At 45.8% G+C, this 18,485-nt stretch overlaps 1 protein-coding gene across 4 annotated transcripts in view; it reads right to left on the reverse strand.

The window, feature by feature from the left end:
* The window catches only part of LOC141156682 (coagulation factor XIII B chain-like), a 784,153-nt gene that overhangs the window by 254,490 nt on the left and 511,178 nt on the right, over positions 1–18,485 (reverse strand). For all 4 annotated transcript variants that reach the window (XM_073642930.1, XM_073642929.1, XM_073642931.1 and 1 more), the window contains exon 10: positions 15,943–16,125. In XM_073642930.1, coding sequence (XP_073499031.1) covers positions 15,943–16,125 — 183 coding nt within the window. The remainder of the gene's footprint in view (positions 1–15,942; positions 16,126–18,485) is intronic.

An 18,485-nucleotide genomic window follows, 5' to 3' on the forward strand; every position in this document is an offset into this window, starting at 1 on the left:
TTTTGGCAGCTTCTGCTTGGAAGTCATAAGCAAAGACTGTGTGAGACCCACTCCCCAATAATGGGAATAATATTTTTAAGATGCTGTACTGTATGGCTCTTGTAAGGGGCATTAAAATCGTCTTGTTAAGCTACTGTTACCTCCACCACTTTTCCAAGAGGCATTCAAACCGTCTTGTTAAGCTACTGTGACCTACACCAGTTTTCCAAGGGGCATTAAAACCGTCTTGTTAAGCTACTGCGACCTCCACGTCTCTACCGAGGGGCATTAAAAGCATCTTGTTAAACCACTCTGAACTCCACAGCTCTTCCAAGGGGCATTGAAATGTTGTTTTTAATTAACTCTAACCTCCACGACTCTTCTAACGGGCATTGCATTCCCTCCTAATTTTTGGCAGCTTTTGCTTGGAAGGCATAAGCAAAGACTATGGGAGACCCACTCCCAATAATGTCAATAATGTTTGTAATATGCTGTACTGCATGGCTCTTGTAAGGGGCATTGCAAGATCCTCCGTCCTAATTTTTGGCAGCTTTTGCTTGGAAGGCATAAGCAAAGACTATGGGAGACCCACTCCCCAATAATGGGAATAATGTTTTTAAGATGCTATACTGTATGGCTCTTGTTAGGGGCATTAAAACTGTCTTGTTAAGCTACTGCGATCTCCACCACTTTACCAAGGGGTATTCAAACAGTCTTCTTAAGCTACTGTGACCTCCACCACTTTTCCAATGGGCATTAAAACCGTCTTGTTAAGCTACTGCGACCTCCACGTCTCTTCCGAGGGGCATTAAAACCATCTTGTTAAGCTACTGTGACCTCCACCACTTTTCCAAGGGGCATTCAAACCGTCTTGTTAAGCTACTGTGACCTCCACCACTTTTCCAAGGGGCATTAAAACCGTCTTATTAAGCTACTGCGACCTCCACGACTCTTCCAACGGGCATTGCATTTTCTCCTAATTTTAGTCAGCTTTTGCTTTTCAATGCATAGGCGAACACTAGGGGAGACCCACTCCCCAATAATGGGTAGAAGGTTTTTAGTATGCTGTAATCCACGTCTCTTTCAAGGGGCATTGCAGTTCCTCATAATTTTTGGAAAGCCTTCCATTCACTGCTTAGGCCAACAGTGCACAGGAGACCCAGTTGCTATAAATGGAAAAAATGGTTTAGTTAAGGCCCTCTAACCTCCATGTCACTTCCAAGGGACATTGGAGTGCATCTAAATTTTTGGTAGGCATTGCACTCACTGTTAGAGATGAGCGTTGTTCTACTCGAACTGTTCGCCAATCTCAAATTCGAGCTGTTTTGGGCGGTGTTCGAGCCGTTCGGCGAACACGAACAATTTGAGAAAAATTCGGCTGCTCGAGGTTATGTTCGATAACTGTTCGTGCACCAAAATCATAACTGGATTTTTTCTCAGTAATGATGAAAATTAATGTTAATACGCAGTTTGAGTGTACAGCGGGGATGGATCTCTGCAGGAACAATGAAGATCTCCATTTTTTTTTTCTCTTTCCCGCATTTACAGTGGGGAGGTGCAATCTGTCAGCCTATCAGCAGCGCACACACGGAGCGAAGTGCTTTTTTTCACACAAGCAAGGGCATGTGTCATTGGCAGTGTATGTCACATGTCCTTGCCCTATAAGACCAAGCCATTTTCCCCGTCGCCACCATTTTCTCACTGCTGCAGCTGCGTGTTAGACGGCACCGCTGTTGCTGTGTGCTCTATACCTTGTTAATTTCAAGCCAATTTTCGCACAAATCTACAGATAGCTTGGGAGTAGGGAATAGTTGTGATTGCAGTCCTTTTAAGGACTAGGTTACAGCATTTCCTATGACTTTTATCAGGCAGGTCTGTGCTCTTAAATAGACAGGTTGTGGGAGTAAAGACTAATTGTAATTGGAGTCCTTTTCAGGACTAGGTTACATCAGTTCCTATCAGTTTTTGCCAAGCAGGTCTGTGCCAGTGCTGTGCAAGTTTTTTTCACAGCTTTTGGCTGAATCTAGCAAAGCTAATCCTTTTTGGCCTATTGCAGAGTGTGTTAGTCAATGGAGTAGCCTATCTGTGTTGCAAGATATACCACCTGTGTATAGAATACCAATTTTTTTACTGCACCTAGTGAAGTAAAATCTTTTGGGCATAGCATCATTCTATTAGTCCATCTATACTGACCTCCATCAGGTTGCAAATTGAATATAATTTTCTTCTGCATCTAGCTCTGAAAAAATATTGGGCTTCTAGCTGTGTGTGGGACTTGTTGTATTAGTCCATCTATACTGACCTCCATCAGGTTGCAAACTGAATATATTTTTTTCTGCATCTACCTCTGAAAAAATATTGGGCTTCTAGCTGTGTGTGGGACTTGTTCTATTAATCCATCTATACAGACCTCCATCAGGTTGCAAATTAAAAATAATTTTTATTTGCATCTACAGTACCTCTGAAAAAATATTTGGGCTTCTAGCTGTGTGTGGGACTTGTTCTATTAGTCCATCTATACAGACCTCCATCAGGTTGCAAATTAAAAATAATTTTTATCTGCATCTACCTCTGAAAAAATATTTGGGCTTTTAGCTGTGTGTGGGACTTGGTCTATTAGTCCATCTATACAGACCTCCATCAGGTTGCAAATTGAATATAATTTTTATCTGCATCTAGCTCTGAAAAAATATTTGGCCTTCTAGCAGTGTGTGGGACTTTCTCCATTAGTCTATCTATACTGACCTCCATCAGGTTGCAAATTAAAAATAATTTTTATCTGCATCTACCTCTGAAAAAATATTTGGGCTTCTAGCTGTGTGTGGGACTTGTTCTATTAGTCCATCTATACTGACCTCCCTCAGGTTGCAAATTGAATATAATTTTTATCTGCATCTAGCTCTGAAAAAATATTTGGCCTTCTAGCAGTGTGTGGGACTTTCTCTATTAGTCCATCTATACTGACCTCCATCAGGTTGCAAATTAAAAATAATTTTTATCTGCATCTACCTCTGAAAAAATATTTGGGCTTCTAGCTGTGTGTGGGACTTGTTCTATTAGTCCATCTATACTGACCTCCATCAGGTTGCAAATTGAATATAATTTTTATCTGCATCTAGCTCTGAAAAAATATTTGGCCTTCTAGCAGTGTGTGGGACTTTCTCTATTAGTCCATCTATACTGAACTCCATCAGGTTGCAAATTGAAAATAATTTTTATCTGCATCTACCTCTGAAAAAATATTTTGGCTTCTAGCTGTGTGTGGGACTTGTTCTATTAGTCCATCTATACTGACCTCCATCAGGTTGCAAATTGAATATAATTTTTATCTGCATCTACCTCTGAAAAAATATTTGGGCTTCTAGCTGTGTGTGGGACATGTTCTATTAGTCCATCTATACTGACCTCCATCAGGTTGCAAATTGAATATAATTTTTATCTGCATCTAGCTCTGAAAAAATATTTGGCCTTCTAGCAGTGTGTGGGACTTTCTCTATTAGTCCATCTATACTGACCTCCATCAGGTTGCAAATTGAATATAATTTTTATCTGCATCTAGCTCTGAAAAAATATTTGGCCTTCTAGCAGTGTGTGGGACTTTCTCTATTAGTCCATCTATACTGACCTCCATCAGTTTGCAAATTAAAAATAATTTTTATCTGCATCTATCTCTGAAAAAATATTTGGGCTTCTAGCAGTGTGTGGGACTCATTGTATTAGGCCATCTATACCAAGCTCCACCAGCTTTGAAATTAATAATAATTTTTAGCTGCATCTAGCCCTGAAAATAATTTTTCCCAATAGTGGTAGCAATAGAAATATGGGGCGCGCGCCTGGCTAACAAAAATATACGCTTCATAACACAAAACACCAGCCTAGCGCACTGCATTAATAAGATGGCATCATCGTCTCTCCCAGTGCTAGGCCTCCTACGCAGGCTAGTATTCCTGTGCCTAAAACACAATGTATGGGTCCGCGCTAGCCACTATGCTGAGGGGTATAAAGCTGCTGCTAACGTTTTTTAACAATTCAATTGGCAGATTTTCACAGAGCTCTTCCACAACGCCCACCCATCGGGCAACAGTTGCCCACCCTCCCTATGGGATCTAGTGGCGAATAGTTGATGCCATTAATCAGAGCGTCAGTTGCCCCGTCAACGTGGCAAGCATACGGTAAGGCATTTGAAGAGTGGACACGACTAGTAGCAGGCAGACGGGTTGACCAATGTGAACAAGCCAGATCACAAGTCACCATGGAATTTCTCCACCAGCTAATGATGAGGGGCATATCAGGGGCGTCAGCGCAGCGGTGTCTGACCGGAGTAGCATTTCACTTCCAACTACTGAATTGGGGAGATGTGACAAAGATTCATCATCAGACAATCCAAAAAAGGGTGGAAAAGGGGTCAGCCAAGTCAGGAATGTAGACGTCCCGTCCCGTGTCACTAAAACTGATTTCTCTCATCTTATCCCTAACACCATTAACATGACACTCACAATTTTAAGCAACACTAATGTCTACTGCATTTGTGATCGCCTTCTTCGGGGCGCTATGTATAAGCGAATTAGTCCCTCAATCCAAAATTACCACCAGTGGACGCTTATTACACCAGGAAGTAGTCATAGCCAATAATGCAATACGTGTACGCATACACCAATCGAAAACGGTTCCAGCGGGCAGGGGTACTTGGGTACTTCTACAACCCACAAACGGTACACTGAGTCGGGTAACAATAGTAAAAACATATCTAGCCATCAGATCACAAAGTAATTTCTTCGTATCACACATTGATGGAACACCATTATCAAGATACCTGTTCCAAGCTATATTTAATAAATGCATAACATCGGCAGAGAACCACCCCAAAAATTACGGGACACACTCATTCCGCATAAGTGCGGCCACGGAAGCAGCAAGAGCAGGACTGTCAGAAACGGAAGTTCAGAGGATAGGGAGATGGCGATCCACGTGTTTGGCGAGATACATAAGACCGGACTTGTTATCCTAACGTGGTTTGTTTCTTTTACAGGTGACGCTAAGCCAACAGTGTGAGTGATAGGCCACTCGTATATATATTGGGCACAAAAAAGGGCGAAAGTCCGCCCAGGCGGGAGGAAATTAGAGTTTCATAACACATATTTCAACTGGAGAGGTATTAGAGGCCTGCTATGGCCACAGGTACTAATGGAGGTAATCAAGGTAGGGAGAGAGGCAAGAGGTCCGGTCATATTAGTTATACAGGCCGGGGGAAACAACCTAGGTCATCACAAGAGCGCATAACTAATGGCAATAATGAAACTAGACACTGAGCGCTTCAGAGAATTTTTCACAAAATTAGCTATAGTATGGTCAGAGATTGTGCCGATAGCGGTATGGCAAGGTGCGCGAGACATCACGGCCATCGAATGGACAAGGCGGGTAATAAATATTCGGATGGCAAAATTTAGAAGAGACAGAGGCAGTGTAGTGATACGACACCGACAACTGGAAGGAGATAAAGCAGGCCTCATACGGCCCGACAGTGTTCACTTAATAGATATTGGACTGGACATATTCCTGTCAAGACTCCAGGACGGAGTGGAACAAGCGTTAAGAGTGATGGGTGGGGGTCAGAGTCCTGCATACGAGTACGCTGGATCCTCCGTGGCCTGGAAATAGAAAGGACATGTTGGAGAGTTACACTTGTTGGCCAACTTGCCGGAGTGGGGACCCAGGGCATGCTGCAACAAGCTGAATTATTTTAGAAATAAAATGCCTTTCTAATGGAATGAGTATAAAGAGTTAATAAAGCTGTGACCGATCCTTACCCATCCAGTTGTAAGAGTTACATTATTGGGTTGTCCATGAAAGGGGGGCGGTAGGGGGGCTGAGCATCTGGGTTTGGTTGGGGGTCCCCACAGTCTGCCTAGGCTAGATTAATTTAAAAATTCTTATTAGATACACAGGCGGTGCAGCTTGCTTCGCAGCTGGGCTACTACACCCAAAGTATTGCCTAGGCTAGATGCAGTTAAAAATTCTACGCTGACTAGCAGACACTGAAGATTTGGAGCAGACCTCTGAGTAAACAGCTCTTCAGACTCAACCATCTGTGTTACCCCAAGCCATAGTGTATGTGGTTTCTTACAGTTAAAAGGGGGGGTGCGACCCAACCCACCTGGAATTGACGATGCCATCGTCACGTAAGACACAGCAAGGGGACTCCCAAAATTGTGGCACAGACACCACTTAACCCTAGAACGCATACCTGTGGCCTTGCAGGCCCGCCCAGTTAATTGTTTTCTATTTTCTGCAAGATTGCTTTAGTTAGAATTTTGAAACTCTAGGTATTCTTCATGTATATAGTTGTTTGTCATTTGAGTTTGAGTTATTCCATGTTATTTGCACACGGGCCTAAAGGGCCCCAGGTATGTGAAAGTGTAGATTTTTATGGTCATGCGTTCTAGGGTTAAGTGGCATCAATTGCCCCACTGTTGCTTAAAACGGTTGGTGAGGTGATTTTACCAAATCCCCAAGCTTTTAGTCTCCCAAGGATGACACAGGGGTAGAAATGTCCTTGCGAATCCATGATTGGATCATCTTTATGAACGTGAGTCTGTCTACATTCTCAGTGGACAGCCGCGTGCGCTTATCTGTCAGCACACCACCAGCAGCGCTGAACACACGTTCAGAGAGAACGCTGGCTGCATGGCATGACAAGATCTCCAAGGCGTGAGTGGCGAGCTCCGTCGATTTTTCAAGATTGGAATACCAAAATGAGCAAGGGTCCAGTGACACAGTCATGGCTTCGATGTTCACTTGGAGATTCTCCTGTACCATCCTCTCTAGGCATTGACTATGTGTCAGACTTCTTGTCTCCTGTGGCCTTGCAAAGGATGGTCTAAAAAAGTGGTGAAACGATTCCACAAAATTGCTGTTACCAGCAGATACTGTGTTACTGTTACTGTTTGAGTGATGAAGACTCGACAGTCCCACCGTTGGCAAGTTAGAACTGTGAGATTCACTACGTGCACCACTGGTGTTTTGTGGAAAAGCACATGTAAGATTCTGCAACAGATACTCCTGCATTCGTCAGTACCTTTTTATGGCAGGAATTATTTCGGCAAATATACTTTTGTACCGGGGATCTAAGAGTGTGGCAACCCAGTAGTCGGGATTACTTCGAATTCTGACAATCCGGGGGTCATGTTGCAGGTAGTGCAGCAAGAAGTCACTCATGTGTCTTGCGCATCCAGAAGGACCAAGTCCTTGTTGTGTTGGTAGCGAGGTAAGAATCATGCTTCCTTCCTCTGCCCTCTCCCTCCAACCTCGCACAACAGAAATGTGATCAAGGTCTCCCTCATCTGATGAGCCTTCCATGCCCATTGCCAGTTCGTCCTCCACTTCTTCCTCGGCTCCTGCACCTTCCTCAACAGTTTGGCTGCTACCATGCGCCCTGGTTAATCCCTCTCCCCCACCCTCCCATGCCTGCCGCCTTGGTGCTGCCAACCGTCTGGACCTTGGAGATGTTATCCCTTCCGCATACGACTCCTCCTCTACTTCCTCCACCTCCTCTTGTCCCACCACCTGACTCCGAATTCTGTTTAACATGTGCTCCAGCATGTAAATCACCGTAATAGTCATGCTGATAATGGCATCGTCAGCACTAAACATCTTCGTCGCCATTTCAAGACTGTGCAGAAGGGTGCATAGGTCCCTGATCTGAGACCACTCCTCCAGCGTGATTTGCCCCACCTCTGGATCTCGTTGGCCCAGGCTATACGTCAGAACGTATTGCACCAGGGCTTGTCGGTGCTGCCACAGTCGCTGCAACATGTGCAGAGTTGAATTCCACCGTGTCGGCACATCGCATTTCAGCCGGTGAACTGGCAGGCCCAACGACTTCTGTAGAGATGTAAGTCGTTGAACTGCGGGATGCGAACGGCGGAAGTGAGCACACAGCGACCGTGCACTCTGCAGAAGGCCATCTAGTCCGGGATAGTGGGCTAAAAATTGCTGGACAACCAGGTTCAACACGTGAGCCATACAAGGCACGTGTGTGACATTGCCCCGGCGAAGTGCCGCACCCAGGTTTGCAGCATTGTCGCACATGGTCTTCCCTGGTTGCAGGTCCAGTGGAGACAACCTTTCATGAAACTGGGTCTCCAGAGCTGACCAAAACTCCTCAGCTGTGTGACTCACATTTCCCAGACATTTCAAAGTAAACACTGATGCGTTGAGCCCTGCTGCCAGCATAGTAAGGAGGTGTGCAGGATTCCTTCTGCGCAGTTAGAAAGCAGGTGGCATTACCAGACAGGCTTTGGGTGCAGGTGGAGGACCGAGAGGAGGTTGAGGAGGCAGAAGCAGTGGAGGAAGTTCGAGATAAAGAGGATTAACACACAACTCGTGGGGACGGTAAGACTTGGACAGCAGCCCCTTGTCCTGCTGTCACCATAGTTACCCAGTGCCCAGTCAGCAACATGTAACGCCCCTGTCCATGCCTTCTCGTCCAAGTGTCTGTGGTGAAGTGCACCCTGTCACACACAGAGTTTCTCAAAGAAGCGGTGATGTTGTGTGCGACATGCTAGTGGAGCGCAGGCACACCTTTCTTTGAGAAGTAGTGCTGACTGGGCATCTGGTACTGGGGCACTGTGACGGACATAAGGTCTTCAAAATCCTCTGTGTCCTCCAGGTGGAAAGGCAGCATTTCTGTAGCCAACAGCTTGCAGATGGTGAAATTCAACCTCTTAGCTTTCTCATGGCTAGGAGAAAATGGTCTTTTACTTTTCCACATCTGAGGGACCGAGGGCTGGCTGTTGTGCTTTGACGGTGTTGAGTAGGGTGTCCCCGGCAACTGCCGGTCTGTGAGGAAGATGCAGGCGGACATGTTAGGTTGCCTTGATCCAAAGGTGGTGCTCTCGATGTCGGAGAGCGCTCAACACTAGCAGGTGTTTCCACTTCCCAATGAACTGACGACCTGCCAATCACAGTGGCTGTTGCGGGTAAAGAGGTGGCAGGTCTGCGTCCAAAAACATGTGTGACTGCTGTCCCCCCAGTCACAGAGGATGAAGAGGCTGCGGATGCACAAGATGGGGCAGACGGTGGTTGGCCCCGCCGGCTAGGCCGCATTGTAGCACAGTGTGCTTCCCACTGCAACTTATGCTTCATATCCATGTGACGGTACATGCATGAAGTACTCAAACTATGTATTTTTTGGCCTCTACTTAGCTTTTGCTGACAAATATTACAGATAACACGAGTTGGGTCATCCTTATCGATCTGAATAAATGCCCAGGCTATGCAAGGCTTAGAGCCCATGTTACCTGAAGAGCCACTACGACTTGTGGTCAGAGGCAGAGTTGTGGTTGAGGATGCAGTTGTTGACGTGCTTCCAGTACTCCGTCTCTGTACAGGAAGGCGCAACCTAACCTCGTCGTCAATAGCATCTGTGATGCCCTGCTGCGCTTGGTATCACAGATCTTACAAGAGTGCATTGATGGAATCCTCCACAAGAGGCCCCCATAAACATTCACACATCTCCACCTTCCACCTCAGACCAGCAGAGGGAGCCCGTTAGGGATATAAATAGGGAAGGTGGAGCTAGGCAGTTCAGTTCCTCTGAAGAGTTCCTGCAGTAGAGAAGCCTAAGAGAGGTCAGTCTGCAGTGGAGCTCAGTCTAGTCTAGAGAACGCAGTTAATAGTTCAGCAGTGGAGCACGAGGCTCCTGCTTGCTAGATTCAGGGAGCCCAGATAGAGCTTAAGGTGTGCCGGTGTTGTAAGATCAGTGAAGCGCGGCAAGCTGCCGTTAGTGTGTATAGCCTAGTGAGGGCCCGAGTAGGCCGAAGGCGAGTGGCGAGTTAGTACATAAGGGGCAGAGGAGCTTAACCAGCTCACCCCGAAGCATTTACCGGACACAGGATCCGAGCTTACCGGTATCTCTATGACCCAGTAAGGCATAACCGGAATCCCTGGAGAACTACAAGTCCCAGAATCGCTAAGGTGCTGATATGTAACAGAGCCAGGAGACGCTTAGGCCCCGCATACTGGTAGCGTGTACTCCAAGAGAAGGCCCTACCACAAGGTCAGCCAGCGCAGGACAGAGACAAAGTTAGGCCTAGCTCCAGGCAGGTCAGAAACTTACTACGCAGAGGCAAGAAACAGGAGGCCCTACACCCGCTCATTGGGGAGGATCCTGATATGCACCCTTCACCCTACAGTGCTCCGGGATGTGCCTGAATTTCCACCAGTAAAAGGTACTGAAGTGACTACCGTGTCCGTTCCCGTTCTTGCTCTGACCCAGCTGGGTCTCGCCTGTCCTGCATTCCCCCTGCATACGCTGCCCTGAGACCTAGCTCCACCTGTGGGGAGCTATACCATCGAGCTGCCTTATCACCGGCCTCAGTGGACTGCTGCAGCGCTGGTGCTTGTCACCAGATACCACAGGTGGCGTCATGAACTCTTATAAAACTAACAATTATCCACCCTTTTAAAGAGAGACCCCAGGGTACGGGCCAGGGAGCCGACCACCGCGACATCCCCAAGGCCAGGCAAATGCCCGGGTACAGAGTCATCCCCATCCCCAGGGCTAGTCACATCCTCCTCCACCTCCTCTGCTGACCTCATCGACTGTCTGACTGTGGGTTGACAGTAAGTGGGATCTCCAACCTCGTCATCATCACCCTGTGTGTTATCACACCCGTCGCCCTCAGAGCCAACCTCTTCCTGCCCTGACCGAAAAGTCAAGTTGTCACTCCAATCAGGTATTTGAGTCTCATCATCGTCTTCATCATTGTCTCCACCAACAGGAGTTACAGTTTGGGAACAAGGGTCTACATTATGCTCAGAACCTTCTTCATCTGGTCCTGGATCCAACTTATAAAGATTCTGGGCATCGGATCAGATCATTTCCTCATCTGGATTAACAGAAGCTCTGAAGCAGACCTCCGTTTCCCAGGCTATAGTATGAGTAAACAGCTGGGCAGACTTCGCCATCTGTGTTACCCCATACTCAGACGGGCAGCTGGAGACTTGGGAGCTGTGAGGAAGCAAGTGCGATTGGGGTGACACCTCTGAGGACTGGAGTATTTGTGATGTTGAAATTGAGGTGATGGAGAGCCCACTTGAAGGAGCACTTGATATCCGTTGCAGCACCTGCTGTTTTTGTGCCTCATCTAGAATTTGTAACGATGGGCGTGTCTGTAAGAATGGGATCGTATCACATTGTCCTCGAAAAGAAGTCGACATCTTAGTTTGGCTGGAAGATGGTCTTTCTTCTGCAGATGTTACTCCCCCCCCCACTGTGGGGGGCCTCGACCCACCAGCGGACAGGCACCAGTATTGGGATAGGGGGGCTGGCCGTCAGGGTCCACCGCGGCTCTGGCACAAACCCGGCGACACAGAGGTGGCACAGGCAGGAACGGACTGGCCGTGTCGGCTTCTCACTTTTTGGATTTTAGAAGGGCATGACATGCCTATATTTGTGTCTCCCCCTCCTTTTACTCCTCCACCTCTTTTCTTTTCGCATGACTATATGTACTTGTCACTTTTCCATGTGTTAGTTGTGTCTTCTGAGCAGTTTGTCAGCTTTTGGACACCTTTGAAGGTGTTTTCTATGTGTTTCTATGTGTTTTTGTTTGCCTGCCATTGGTTTTAACGGTGTTCGAAGGTGTTCGACGAACAGTTCGACGAACAGTTCGGCGAACACACGGGTGTTCGACGAACCAAACCGAACTCGAACACTACGGGGGTGGCTCAACACTACTCACTGTATGCCCTATAACTGTGTAGCCGAACCTCTCCTTTTCGTACAGAAACATATCCTGCAAGACATGTGTGGTTGACTGGCCTGATATTGATGTGAATGGTCCCTGTTCCTCCTGCTCTTTCTCTTTTGCCACCACCTCATCCATCATTTATCACCTGAAGCTTTGTTTTAACGGGAGTCATAGAACTGGGAGAGTAGCAGGAAAACATCCAGCAATCCTCGGAGGAGGTAGGATAAAACGCTGCCCACCTCAGGCCTAGCCGCAACTACATACATGCGCTTGCATTCCAAGAAAACAAAGCAGATTCTGTCATCATCATCATGCTCCTCACCTTGGTACTCTCAACTCCCCTGATGGAGAAGCCAGGGCCCACCGGAGGAGTCTGGTTCTCTGGTCGGCTCGTCCAATGGTGCCCTAAAGCAGGCCAGGCTAAGAAAAGTGTGTGGGAAGGTGACAGGAGAAATAGGAGCGGCTGGGGACCGTTTATGGACACCCGGCCGCCCCCAGGCGGCTGGGGACCATGTGTGGACACCCGGCCGCCGGGCGGCTGGGGACCGAGTATGGACACCCGGCCACCCACTGGCGGCTGGGGACCGAGTGTGGACACCCGAGCGGCTGGGGACTGAGTACGGATACCAGGCCGCCGAAGCAGCCATGAGGTAGTGGCCAGCTTCGGCCTCCTCCAAACTAAAAGGCCCCATTTCAAGTGCAAGCTAGCAGTATGGCATTGCAGACTGCCCACTTACGCTTGAATTAAAAGAAAACAAAGCAGATGCTAACTTCTATGATCATCATCATGCTCCTCACAATGGCACTCTCAACTCCCCTGATGGAGCAGCCAGGGCCCACTAGAGGAGTCTGGTTCTCTGGTGGGCTCATCCAATGCTGCCCTAAAGCAGGCCAGGCTAAGAAAAGTGTGGGGGAAGGTGACAGGAGAAATAGGGGCGGCTGGGGACCGTGTGTGGACACCCGGCCGCGGGGCGGCTGGGGACCGAGTATGGACACCCGGCCACCCCCTGGCAGCTGGAGACCGAGCGTGGACACCCGGCCGCCGGGCGGCTGGGGACTGAGTATGGATACCTCGCTGCCGAAGCAGCCATGAGGTAGTGGCCAGCTTCGGCCTCCTCCAAACTAAAAGGCCCCATTTCAAGTGAAAGCTAGCAGTATGGTATTGCAGCCTGCGGGTGGGTGGGTGGTTGGCTGCATATTTGTGCTTGCATTGCAAGAAATGGGGGAGGTTCAATTGAACACTGCCCTTGGACAAGGATTTGCATGGGGATAGTTGCAAGTCTGCATCTTCTGATGCGGCAAGGATCACTTCTGATGGGCACACTTTTAGGCAGTGACCTGGGAGTCAGAGATGCTTCCAGGGGTCTTCCCCATGCTGTTCCCATGTCTTTTCAGCACTGTATGCATGTGTCACACAGCACATGGCCAGATAAGGTTGTAAAATGTTAAAATGACATTTCCTGGTGAATGCATTTGTCACGGTTGAAAGCAATACAAAAGTGCAAAAACGCATGAAAAATGCAATTTGTGAACATAGCCCAAGGTGTGGAGGAGTATTTTTGCTTTTGGTTCTTTATTTTACCTTATACACTAGATTTTACCCTGGAAAGGAAGTTCCTTAACATATTTCACTGGAAAACCGTTTCAGTTTCGTTTTTGAAAGTTTTATTGTGAGCCCGTAAAAGTGGCTTAATACCTCTGACCACGTTGTTGACAGCAGTGACCTGGGGGTCAGAAATGCTTCCTGGGGCGATGCACATGCTGTCCCCATGTCTTTTGAGCACTGTCACTATAGTTTTGGGCACTTTTTAGGCTTTCTACAGACTGCCGGGGGTGTCGCCGCAAAAATGCTCGGGTCTCCCATAGACTAACATTGGGCTCATTGCTCGGGTCGAGCACTCGAGTATCACAGTGAGCTCGGCCCGAGCTTCGAGCACCTGAGCATTTTAGTGCTCGCTCAACACTAATGATAACGATATATAAATATATATGTCACTGGGTCCCATCAAGGGTTGTTCACATGGATTAAATAAACATAGTTTGTATGAGAGCCATCATCCTGTAATACTCCCTTGAGGTAAGTATATAACACATGTCACAGAAGTGTGTTCATGCAAACATGCCAAAACAGGAAATTAAAAAAGATACCTGATGTGACCAGGAGCCACACATGAATATCTAGAACACAAGAATGAAGCAAGGAATATATATAATACAGATGAAAAAATTATTATTTCCATGCGAACCACCTAGAAGATGTATGAACACTCTAATAACCAAATATTAGGTTGCTGGCTAAGAGATCCATAATGGGATCAGGTATATCACTTGCATGAATTACCAAGGGGGGGCATTAAGGACCCCACGCGTATCGCTACAAAGACATAGAGCTTTCTCAGGGGCACTTTGTCCCTAAAGCCCCTAGTATAATGTCCCTACAGCCTCCAGTATAATATGATGTCCATCACAGCCCTCTGTTTAATGTCCCCCAGAACTCCTCATATAATATAATGTCCCCAAAGTCCCCAGTATAATGTCCCCCATAGTCCCTCATATAATTTGATGTCCCCACAGTTCCCAGAATAATATCCCTAGAGCCCCTTGGATAATGTGCAACATAGCCCATAGTATAATATGATGTCCCCCATAGCCACCTGAATAATATCCCTTACAATCCCCTGTACAATGTCCCCCACAGCCCCTCATATAATATGATCTCTCTTCCGCAAAAGTATAATGTACCCCACAACCCGTCATTTAATATAATGTAAGCCCCCCCTGAAGCAAGAATAGAATGGGGGTCTCATGGTAACACAGGCCCTGTCAGTTTATTTTAGGTATGCTGGCCAAGTGTATTTTAAAGACTAATAGTAATTTATGTCATCTTTAACATCATAGGGTCAAAAGGTCATTTGGTAAGCTGTGAGCTGTCATGAAAAGGTTAAAACCAGTATCAGCCACATGTTTTGGTGGTTCTTTTTCAAGGAAGCGGATTGGCTAAGATAAAAAGTGCGGGAAAGCTTTTGGAGTATATAACAGCTGTTGCTGTCTTCTTATCATTGTGAGCTGCGCAAAAGAGTGAAGATCCCACCCGCCCTCCCATTTTTTCAAGCATTTTATTTTGTCATGATGTTCATTAGTGGGAAAATTGCCCAGCTAGGCTGGGTGGATTAGTTTATTTATATGGTTTTAAATTAATATTTATTTGATATTTATTGAGTTGGTATCTTCGTTAATTGATTAAACTTCATGATACTCATAATAAACATCACGGCCTGTTTTATCCATTCATATTGTGTTTGATTTATTTTATTTATAATTGTTTGGCATGGGTTTTGTGTTACCATGTCCACACAGTCTCCAGTAAAATGTCTACCACAAACCCTCATATAATATGATGTCCCCACAGTAACTCTTATATTATGATGTCCCAACAGCCCCCATTCAGTGGCCTAATAGTGTAATAAAAATTAAAAAAGCTTATATAATCATAGATCCTCGTCCACAGTGGCTTCCATCTCCTCTTCTATCTTGCATAGCAGTGTGCACCACATGAAGTTCTCTGTGTTTTATTGGCATTACCTATGGGGCTGGCAGCTGATCAGAGCTCATCTACTATATTAGTGTTTTAAAAACACAAATACAATTGAGTGTGTGAAGGAAGTGCTGGCTGAGGTGCAGGCAGTGAGCGGTATTAGTGACTCACTGACACTTCTTACCTGTATGACTGTGCCGCGGACATCATTCTGCTGAATGCCTGTGGCATTAGGAAGATGTCGGTGGCAGTAGTCATAGCACTGTCAGATTTCTTTTTTAAAAATGTGTTTCTCTCAGGAAAGCAATAGGTAGCCCCCTAGGTGGGTGCCTACACTGCCTACCCCTCATCCTGGCCCTGAGTTGACATTGTTTGATATCTTGAGGTTTTTTATGTGATGTCTAATTTCACTTGCAGTACAGAATATACACGAACTGGTGAACCCGAATTTTAAATGCTCTGCTCATCACTAATATACTGTATACACTTGCTTCTATGACGGAGGGAAGGGATACAGGATAGGGACACTTTGTTGTCAGTTGTCTACCGATCAATTCAACAGACCTATATAGGAAGTACTTTCCTTCTGTGTTTGTTATCATAATCCTAATAGTGATATGATTGTATTACATTTATGTTTTTTTCTGTACATTTTGTGATAAATGATCATGTACATACCTAGACAAACCGGCGCTTCTCCCCAGACACCGTTCAAACACTTCACAATCTTTTCTCCTTTAACAAGATGATAAATTGGGCACTTGTATTCCACAAATTCACCAGGTTTATAGATAAATTTTCTAATTTCAATGGTGTCTCCAAATTGTATGGTTGGTGGTGGACCACATTGATCACCGATTTCTGAAAAGGAATTAAAATTAAACAAATTATTTTGTTTTGCCGTTGTTACATTCAACCAGATAATGCATTTATTGTGTGCTTTCTCCTCAATGTCACATAATTTAACTCTAAAGTTGCATATATCCTGACATACACTTTCTGTCACTTGTGTTTCTGTGCTGCATTTTAATCTCTGAAGCATAAACCCAGAGTACCGCACCCTCGTGCGAGTTCCCCCACTTTCCAGTCACTGCTGAATGGTTTCTCCCTATGCACTGCAATATGGAGAGAGTTGTCGATTAGCAATTGGTGGGTTTGGGATATCACAGCCAGGGCCATGAGGAGAGAGAAGCATCTTGCTTCAAGTGACAGACAGACAAGTTAATTCGAGCAAGAAGGTCTTGCTCTGACGATAATACATATCAAACAGAATACATTAATATCAGACATAGACTTAATTGATGGTGTATTCCAGAATGCATGAATATACACACGTGGTAAAAATTGTTGGTACCCCTCGTTTAATGAAAGAAAAACCCACAATGGTCACAGAAATAACTTGAATCTGACAAAAGTAATAATAAATTAAAAATCTATGAAAATGAACAAATGAAAGTCAGACATTGCTTTTCAACGCTGCTTCCAAATAATTAAAAAAAAATAATTAAACTCATGAAATAGGCCTGGACAGAAATTATGGTATTCTTAACTTAATATTTTGTTGAACAACCTTTTGAGGCAATCACTGCAATCAACGATTCCTGTAACTGTCAATGAGACTTCTGCACCCTTCGACAGGTATTTTGGCCGACTCCTCATGAGCAAACTGCTCCAGTTGTCTCGTGTTTGAAGGCTGCCTTTTCCAGACGACATGTTTCAGCTCTTTCCAAAGATGCTCAATAGGATTTTGGCCAGGGCTCATAGAAGGCCACTTCAGAATAGTCCAATGTTTTCTTCTTAGCCATTCTTGGGTGTTTTTAGCTGTGTGTTTTGGGTCATTATCCTGTTGCAAGACCCATGACCTGCGACTGAGACCAAGTTTTCTGACACTGGGCACCACATTTTTCTCTGGAATCCCTTGATAGTCTTGAGATTTCATTGTACCCTGCACAGATTCAAGACACCCTGTGCCAGATGCAGCAAAGCAGCCCCAGAACATAACAGATCCTCCTCCATGTTTCACAGTAGGGACAGTGTTCTTTTCATTTCATTTTTCCATCTGTGAACATGGCTGATGTGCATCACAAAAACCTCCATTTTTGTCTCATCTGTCCAAGGACATTCTCCATGAAGCTTTGTGGCTTGTCACCATCTAGTTTGGCAAATTCCATTCTGGCTTTTTTATGATTTTTTTTCAACAATGGTGTTCTCCTTGGTGGTCTCCATTGAAGTCCACTTTGGATCAAACAATGACGGATGTTGCGATCACTTTAGAAGTTATCCTGGGGTCTTTTGTTACCATTCGTATTATCCGTCTCTTTGATTTGTCATTAATTTTCCTCCTGCGGACACATCCAGGGAGGTTGGCTACAGTCCCATGGATCTTAAATTTCTGAATAATATATGCAACTGTAGTCACAGGAATGCTTGGAGATGGTCTCATAACCTTTACCTTTAACATAGTTGCCTTAATTTTCTTTCTAATCTCCTGAGACAACTCTTTCCTTTGCTTCCTCTGGCCCATGTTGAGTGTGGTAAACACCATGTCACCAAACAGTACAGTGAGTATCTGTAGCCCTATATACAGGCCCACTGACTGATTACAAGATTGTAGACACCTGTGATGCTAATTAGTGTTGAGCGAGCATGCTCGACACTGCTCGGTACTTGCCCGAGCATCTCACTACTCGGGATGTTCAGCGAGCACCGAGCATTTCCGGGTTACTCGGGCGGGAGCTCGGGTCTCCGCCCTGCACGTTTGGCGCTCTTTACAGAGCCAATGAACATGCAGGGATTGCCAGCCAGTCACTGTAATACTGCAGCCATGTTGTTTGTGGGCATTACAGTGATTGGCTGGCCGCACAGCATCACCTTGAGTATTTAAAACAAGGCGCTGCCATCTTGGACACAGTTGCTCCGGATCAGACAGTGTAGGGTCAGTGCTGCAGAGCTAGGGAGAGATTTATACTGCAAAATAGTTAGTGTAGGGTCTCTAAAGCCTGCCAAATCAAACAAACAGTCCTTCTCAGGACTAATATCCATCCCAGATATCAGGCAGGCAGGCAGGCTGTATAGGAGATGCAGTGGTTATACCAATAAACACTGCATTACAGTCCTGTGTGCTCCTGCTGGTCAAATTTCTAGACTTATCACCCCGGTCTCAGGGGCCAGGAAAAAATCCTTTTTTTTCATCTAAATCCTGTTTTTTTTTTCTTCTCAGT

The sequence above is a fragment of the Phyllobates terribilis genome, unplaced genomic scaffold, assembly GCF_046119375.1.
Source record: "Phyllobates terribilis strain yellow unplaced genomic scaffold, ASM4611937v1 Scaffold_8__6_contigs__length_399053987, whole genome shotgun sequence".
NCBI lineage: Eukaryota > Metazoa > Chordata > Amphibia > Anura > Dendrobatidae > Phyllobates > Phyllobates terribilis.